Here is a 7,989-nt window from a genome sequence, read left to right as displayed (position 1 = left end):
ATATCTCAAAGCTGAATAAATAAGCTTTCCATTGATGTATGGTTTGTTAGGATAGGACAATATTTGGCCGAGATACAGCTATTTGAAAATCTGGAATCTGAGGGTGCAAAAACAAAAAAATAAAAAATAAAAATAGAGAAAATCTCTCATTTAAAGTTGTCCAAATGAAGTTCTTAGCAATGCATATTACTAATCAAAAATTAAGTTTTGTTATATTTACAGTAGGAAATTGACAAAATATCTTTATGGAACATGATCTTTACTTAATATCCTAATGATTTTTGGCATAAAAGAAAAAAATATAATTTTGACCCATACAATGTATTTTTGGCAATTGCTACAAATATACCCCAGCGACTTAAGACTGGTTCCCTCTCAAGCTTTCACGAGACATCACGGAGATATTTCTCCTTTATGGGAACTCCTTCCCTTCCAACCTTTCCTGAAGTCCTATTGGCTACCGCCAGTCCAAATGACTGGCCAATTGACGCAAAGTATGCAAATCGCATGCAAATACTGACGAGCTCGAGCGGCAGTATAAAATGCGGTGCACGCGACAATTACGTCAGAATCTTTTTTCTACTTCACCTGTTGAATTCACTATGGCAACAATCTGCAAGATCTGCGCGGGACCGATAGAGCCGCCGGATCAGCACGACTACTGCGTCGCCTGCCTGGGCCTGGCCCACGCCGAGGCGGCGCTGGACGAGTCCAACTGCGGGCATTGCGCGGACCTTCCGGCCCGCGTGCTCCGGATCCGCCGCGATGTGGCTCGCGGCCTATTCGGGATGAGGCCCACTGCCGCCAGCGTGCCGCTGGTGGGCCCTCCCGGTGACGGGAGCGTCGTCTTGTCGCTCCACCAACCCCAACGGTCGCCCCGTTCCCCGGTCTCACTCCCCGAGGACTGCTTCCGCCCTCCTTCCAACATCGCGGAGTTTGTATCCTTTAGCCAGGAGGAGGGGGATGACTCGATGTCCATCTCGGCCTCGGAGAGGGAGGATTGGGCGGGATCGGAGTCCGATCAGCCGGACAGCATGGGGCCCCCAGACCTCCAGGAGGAGCTCATGAGGGTTCTGTCAAGGGCTGTCCAGGAGTTGGAGCTTACCTGGAGTCCTCCAGAGGAGCCTGCCAGGCCTGCCCACACTGCCAAAAGCACCAAAAGTTGGTTGAATGACCATGGTGTTGGTGTGCTTGACTGGCCAGCAAACTCACCAGACCTGAACCCCATAGAGAATCTATGGGGTATTGTCAAGAGGAAAATGAGAAACAAGAGACCAAAAAATGCAGATGAGCTGAAGGCCACTGTCAAAGAAACCTGGGCTTCCATACCACCTCAGCAGTGCCACAAACTGATCACCTCCATGCCACACCGAATTGAGGCAGTAATTAAAGCAAAAGGAGCCCCTACCAAGTATTGAGTACATGTACAGTAAATGAACATACTTTCCAGAAAGCCAACAATTCACTAAAAATGTTGTTTTTATTGGTCTTATGAAGTATTCTAATTTGTTGAGATAGTGAATTGGTGGGTTTTTGTTAAATGTGAGCCAAAATCATCACAATTAAAAGAACCAAAGACTTAAACTACTTCAGTCTGTGTGCATTGAATTTATTTAATACACGAGTTTCACAATTTGAGTTGAATTACTGAAATAAATGAACTTTTCCACAACATTCTAATTTATTGAGATGCACCTGTATATAATAGCAACGCTATAAAATATTGCAATTTAAAATGTTTTCTAGTTTAATATTTTAAAATGTAATTTATTCCTGTGATGGCAAAGCTGAATTTTCAGCAGTCATTACTCCAGCGTCACATGATCCTTTAGAAATGATTCTAATATGAGTACTTAGTGCTCAAGCAACATTTATTATTATCAATATGGAAAACATATTGAGTTTTGCTGCTTAATGTGTGTGTGGAAACCATGATACATATTTTTTCAGGATGCTAAACAAGACGTTCAAAAGAACAGCATTATTTGGAATAGAAAGCTTTAGTAACATTATAAATGTCTTTACTGCAATTTTTAACATCAATTTGCAACTTGGCTGAACAAAAGTTTTTTTTTTTGTTTTTTTATCTCACTGACTCCAAATTTTAAATGGTAATGTATATAAATTTTCAAAAAAAGAAACAAAAAAGAAGAGCAACAGTGGGCTCACTAAGCATATTGCTGACTATTGAGGCATAGACGTAACAGCACAGCCAATGATGTAACAAGGTCTTTTTATTAGTTCATATGTTTAATTAGTCAGCATTGTACAGTTAAACCCACAGATATCCTAGTGTCAACACAAACATATACGGACTTTACAGTGAATGTGTGTGTGTGTGCGCGTGTATATACGTGTAGTGTGTCATTAAATATTTGGATACTGAAATATTGGAAGCATGAGAATTAATTTAAATACAAAGATGTCTGAGTGTATGTATATATCACAAGGTTGAAGAGCTGTCTGAATTATGAGGAATGCTGGTGAGTATGCTTTGGGAGTAGTAACGTGGTATGAAGTACACAGGCCAGGCCAAAATCCACACAACAGAGATGCAGTCTAAAACATCAGCCTGTGTTATAATATCTCATGCCAGCACACATCCCTGTAAGGAGCTGACTACAAATATTGAGAGTTCAGATCTATCAAACATTTGACCCATCAGTTATAATTTTCTTCTCTATCCCTCCCTTCTCGCTTCACAGCATCGGCTAGATAACTCCATCTGTAAACAGATGCACAATATGTCAAAAAAAAAAAAAAAAGAACTGAGTGTAATCTACAAATCCAAATTTCAAAGCGAGAAGTTTCATTCAGGCCATGCGAGATTCATACCTCTCACCAGTCATAGCGTGGGCGGGAGTGAGGAGGATGGTGGCGTGGTGACTCATGGTGAGGCGAGGGAGAGGAGGAGGAGCTCGGAGGCGCTGTCAGGGCCAGCTGCTGTCCTACCCCTGCACTCCGCTCACGCCCATAATCTAAACTACGGGCATTAGGGGGGCGGTACCGGCCCACCTCTCTTCTCCACTCTTCATCAAAGGCAGCTGCCCCACCTGAAAGAGTGATTTTTTTCAATAGTGAATAGGAGAATTTCTTCACAAAGGTCAGGGACAAAATGTAAGCAGTTACAGTTACAGGGGAAAAAAGGGAAAGAGGGACTCACTCTCTTCCAGGTTAAAGAAGTCCTGTCTCTCTTCACGGTCTCCCGTGAGACGGTTCCTTGAGCGTTCCATCACATGACCTCTATCACCAATGTGATGCCCTATAGCCATTCGCTCTAGCCCACTCTCACTGTCCCGCATCGTTTGACGTGTCTCTCTGATCTAAACAAAAACACACATTCACAATTTAAAAAAAACTATTAGGGGTGATTCAACAGTTTTGACACTTCTATGTGTGGTATTTCAGTGAAAACATATCTTAATAACAAAGCATTGGCAATCCAGTTTAACCAGTCTATCACTGTCAGTCTTTTAAGGAATTTAATGATTCTGATTACTCTTAAGAATTCCTTCATAGTTCCATTACCAATTCAAATTTGAGGAATAAATATCTGGACAAGTAAAATGCATTTCTGTTGCCAAATGCTGGGACCATTGCAATGAAACAAAAAATACGAACACATTTCTTATTTTAATAATAAAACTCATGTGTATCTGTAACTACACATTGTCATTTGAACAACCAGTTGGAAACGACACAGATTTAAGTCTCACAAGTCTTAAGTACCACATAATATAGTACCGGTTCTTAATTCATGGAGTCTGACATGACGAAATTGACTTGTGGTTCAGCGGGTCAGATTAATTGAGAAACTGTTTGCGATTCATTTACATTATAAGAGTCAGGAAATCACTTGTAGCAGTGTATGTATTTTCATCAATAAAAAGAACAGGCTTATAACAGTCATTCGCTTGAGAATTGGACATCACTAGTCCTTCTACGTGTTCTTCATTAATAAAAAAAGAACTGGCTAATAAGACTCAAGAATCAGACTTCCATTGGGTCACACTATACGTTTTTTATAAGTTTTAACTTCATGTACCATTACCAGAATCAAATTGCATCAAAATTTGGTTTAGGTATTTATTATTATTATTATTATTTTTTAGATGTAACTATTTCTGAATATGAAATAGGAATATAAAAATTAACGCATTTTGATGCCAACCGACAATCTGACAAACACCAAATTAAACGAGTTCAATCAGTGAAAACATGGCCAGCCAAAACCAACAGATGCCCATTGAAGTCAGTGCTGTTTGTCTGGTACAGTTACTTTTTCATTCAACATTTTCTAGCTAGCAGGATTAAAGTAATTTAGGAAATAATGATCAAACAATGGAGAATGTCATTATAAATGGGCATATATCAATTTGTGTGCCAGGTATTCAAAACTAGGGTTAAAAAATCAGGGGCTGTTAACACAACAACGTTTTCAGCCAAAAACGGGAATTTTTTTATGCGTTTTGCCCCAGGTGTGCCTCACACGTCCTGAAAAGTGAAGCTGCGGGCTCTTTGATCGCCCCCTGGTGGCTGGCTGCAGTACAGGTCATAAACCCCGCCCTCTCCATGTAAACGAATGGGACTTGAGTCAAAATTAAAAAAATTAATTACACTTCCAATACAATTTTCCGAAAGATGGTTTTGGTCATTTAAGGAAGTTATCATCATGCTGATATATGTTAAATTGTTCATTTTTGTGATAAGTTTGATTTTAGCTAATAATTTGATGCTATAAAAATGGGGCGTGTCGTTATTGTTGTTTGGGTCTGCAGAAGTTTGGGTGGGAGTTTGATACCGTGGCTCCACCTCACGACACTACTGTGCAGACTCAGTAGTCCTCAGTTTGGAGCAAACGACGTAATTTACTCAAGATGGCAGCGGCCATACTGAGATGCTTTGGCTTCACTTTTCTATAGTGGAAGGAATAGGAGACGTGTTGTCCATGTTTTTTTACAGTCTATGGTTTTGCCTGTTCATTTACATGACAACGGCGTTTTGGGGACTGAAAACGCATATTTTTGAAAACAGGTTTCAAAGTACAAGTTTTTGAAAACGCCACCGGTATCGTGTCCGTGTAAACACCCAAAACGGGAATCTTTGAAAACGGCGACGTCATGCACGTGCATAGTACGTGTTAGGTATGTACGCATGCGCAGTACGTGTCGATTTTAAAGGAAAGTGCGAATAAACATACACAATGGCGGAGTACATGGTAGTGTTGTTGCTGCTCACAAAATTACTCGCTGCTTTCGCCATATTGCTTGTTTATTTACGTCTGTGTGCAAGCTGCTATCGCTATGAATGAGGAGTAGAGCAACAGGCGGTGTGGTGATTTTAGTGACGGAACTCCCGCCCACAAAGAGCTAATCGTCACTTCTCTACAGGTGCTGTTTACTAACAAGGTGACAGCGCCAACTACTGGCCTGGCATACGTAATACAGCGTTTTTGGCCATTATCGCGGCTATGTGTAAACGCGAATCATTTTGAAAACGTTGTTGTGTATACGTGAAACTTTTTAAAAACGCAAGGGAAAAACTTGTCCGTTTTTGACTACATCGTTGTGTAAATGTAGCCTCAGTCACAGACACATTCCCCTTCATGTCTATTGCGTAATACATTGTGCTGTGTGTCCATGTGTCACTTACACCCCCGGGAGCAGTGCGAAATTCACTGGTCTGCTGATAGACTTTAGGTGCTCCTGTGTCTATGGAGGAGTATGAGATGACTGTGGAGGAAGAAAAGGTCTGGCAGTTTGGAGAACCAGACATTTGTTCCTACAGAGTAAAGAAAACGAGAAGTTATGAAAGTGTGATCTAAGATCAATCGACTTCAATAATTTATGCAATTGTAGCCAAAATATAGAGAATTAATTAAGATTTGATTATTTTAATGTGAAATAAACAAGGCAGCTACTTGAAAGTCACAGTTTGCACTTACTCCAGCTCAAAAGCTATAAATGATAATGCACCCTTACCATTAAAAAATGGAAGCCTTGTTCTTAAAGTACAATGTTTCAATGATTCTGATTTCTGGCTGCTAGGCCACCATGAAACTCACCATGTTCTCCATCATCCCACTCATCATGCTGAACATGTCCATGAAGCCTCCACCCTGAGAAAACACCACCCCCCCCACAGAATTCTCAAAATGCATTGATGTAAAAACTATGATAATGCACAATTTCTGCCACTAATCAAATAAATGAACTCCTTCGGGTATTTTTGTTGCCATTAAAGCATAAGATGCTCTGTGGTTCATTTTCAAATCCTCCTGGAGATGATTATTAGATTTTACAACTGATCTATAATGGAGAACTGGATTGCTCATGACGTCATAAATGTGAAGCCACCACGCCACCATATTGGTATTCCCTAGTATTCCCATTTATTCTATTGAATTAATAGGAAATCATATGATTTTAATGAGAAAACATCACCTCACAAGTCAGCGTTTTTATATCTTAAGTATCCCTGTACATTCTTACAACGCAAAGTCCTCATGTAAACGGTTATTTGTTTAAAGTGGGTAATTTCCCCTACTTATTAAAAAGTTACGTTCATATACATTACAGTAGCATACATCAGATGAACATGATTACAAATGACAAAGTGCTCATTCTGAAATCTGAATAAAGATTTATGCTTTGTATACACATATACCTTACTTCTCCTTGTACAGTTATTCACCATTTATGTAATTTTGTGTTTTTATTCATACAGTAGGCTAACTGCAAATGTTTCAACATTGATTTTGTTAACAGCATTCATGCAGGTGATGATTTATACGTTGGTTAAATTAATAATTAATTCAACATACATGCATAACATTTTACTCCCAACGGTAATGCTAGTAAAACGCCATAGAATTTGCGTGATCTTTAAGAGTCTGAAATAGATGTTGCTAAATCAGGATATTAAAAATATACACATCATAACTTATTCAGAGAAATAACGCCGACTACTACATACGGTACGGACTTAAAGACATTAAGCCTTATTTCCAAGATGATGCATGGTAAGCTTTGATTTTCAATACAACATACAGCAATATAGTAACAGAGGCTTGTATTATACATTGTATATTCGAATCAATTTTTGATACTAAATCGAGATGTATTTTCATGTTTAATATTTCCTGCATAATTACGTACATAAAGAAATATATTTTGTGTTGGCTCAGTTACCCGTGTCGACAAGTGCGCAGCAGACACACCCACCTAAACGATTTCAATATATCACTTATCCTGCCCAAAAAGACCATAAACAATTGCAGATAACATCTGAGGTAAAAATTAATTTACATACACATATCTTAAAAGCATATCTTCGAACGCAATGAGCAATCCAGTCATTATATAGATCAGTGGAATTTACACAAACTTGAGGAGGTCATGCAGCTCAAACACTGCTGCAAAAAGGTGAACAAGGAACAAGGTCATACCATTCCCATCATGCCAAAGGGGGACAAGGCTCCAGCTTGTGGCTACAAAGGGTAAAATATGGAAACTTTAATCTTCAATACAAGCCTAAAATCACTCATAAACACCTACAAGTACAACTGAGACTAACTGCAGAGATGCCAATTCAGCATCAAACTGACAGGTCAACATATTAACAGAATTTTCACTTAAAGGGGTCATATGATGCTGCTAAAAAGAACATTATTTTGTGTATTTGGTGTAATGCAATGTGTTTATGTGGTTTAAGGTTCAAAAAACACATTATTTTCCACATACTGTACATTATTGTTGTTCCTCTATGCCCCGCCTTTCTGAAACGCGTAGATTTTTACAAAGCTCATCGTTCTGAAAAGCGAGGTGTACGCTGATTGGCCAGCTATCCAGTGAGATGTGATTGGCTGAATACCTCAAGCATGTGCCCCTTACCATACTGTGATGCCGTGTCCCGGCGCGACGAGAAAACCAATAAAACCCATTACAAACGAGGCATTTGTTGCATCCAGTGGGGACATAATTACTGATT

General features: G+C 39.5%; 1 protein-coding gene across 3 annotated transcripts in view; it reads right to left on the bottom strand.

The window, feature by feature from the left end:
• Positions 1 to 2,216: 2,216 nt before the first annotated feature.
• The window catches only part of LOC107671951 (myeloid leukemia factor 2-like), a 9,065-nt gene continuing 3,292 nt past the window's right edge, over positions 2,217 to 7,989 (bottom strand). For 2 of the 3 annotated variants that reach the window (XM_016464981.1, XM_016464965.1), the window contains exons 3-8: positions 7,448 to 7,489; positions 6,065 to 6,118; positions 5,653 to 5,781; positions 3,164 to 3,323; positions 2,836 to 3,053; positions 2,217 to 2,725 (exon numbers count right to left, since the gene is read on the bottom strand). In XM_016464981.1, coding sequence (XP_016320467.1) covers positions 2,839 to 3,053; positions 3,164 to 3,323; positions 5,653 to 5,781; positions 6,065 to 6,118; positions 7,448 to 7,489 — 600 coding nt within the window. In that variant the 3' untranslated portion in view covers positions 2,217 to 2,725; positions 2,836 to 2,838. The remainder of the gene's footprint in view (positions 2,726 to 2,835; positions 3,054 to 3,163; positions 3,324 to 5,652; positions 5,782 to 6,064; positions 6,119 to 7,447; positions 7,490 to 7,989) is intronic. The other variant, XM_016464973.1, reaches the window with a different exon arrangement.

The sequence above is a fragment of the Sinocyclocheilus anshuiensis genome, unplaced genomic scaffold, assembly GCF_001515605.1.
Source record: "Sinocyclocheilus anshuiensis isolate Anshui unplaced genomic scaffold, SAMN03320099.WGS_v1.1 scaffold902, whole genome shotgun sequence".
NCBI classification, from domain to species: Eukaryota; Metazoa; Chordata; class Actinopteri; order Cypriniformes; family Cyprinidae; genus Sinocyclocheilus; species Sinocyclocheilus anshuiensis.
Note: the sequence above shows the minus strand (reverse complement) of the source record. Positions and strands in the feature narration are given on the sequence as shown.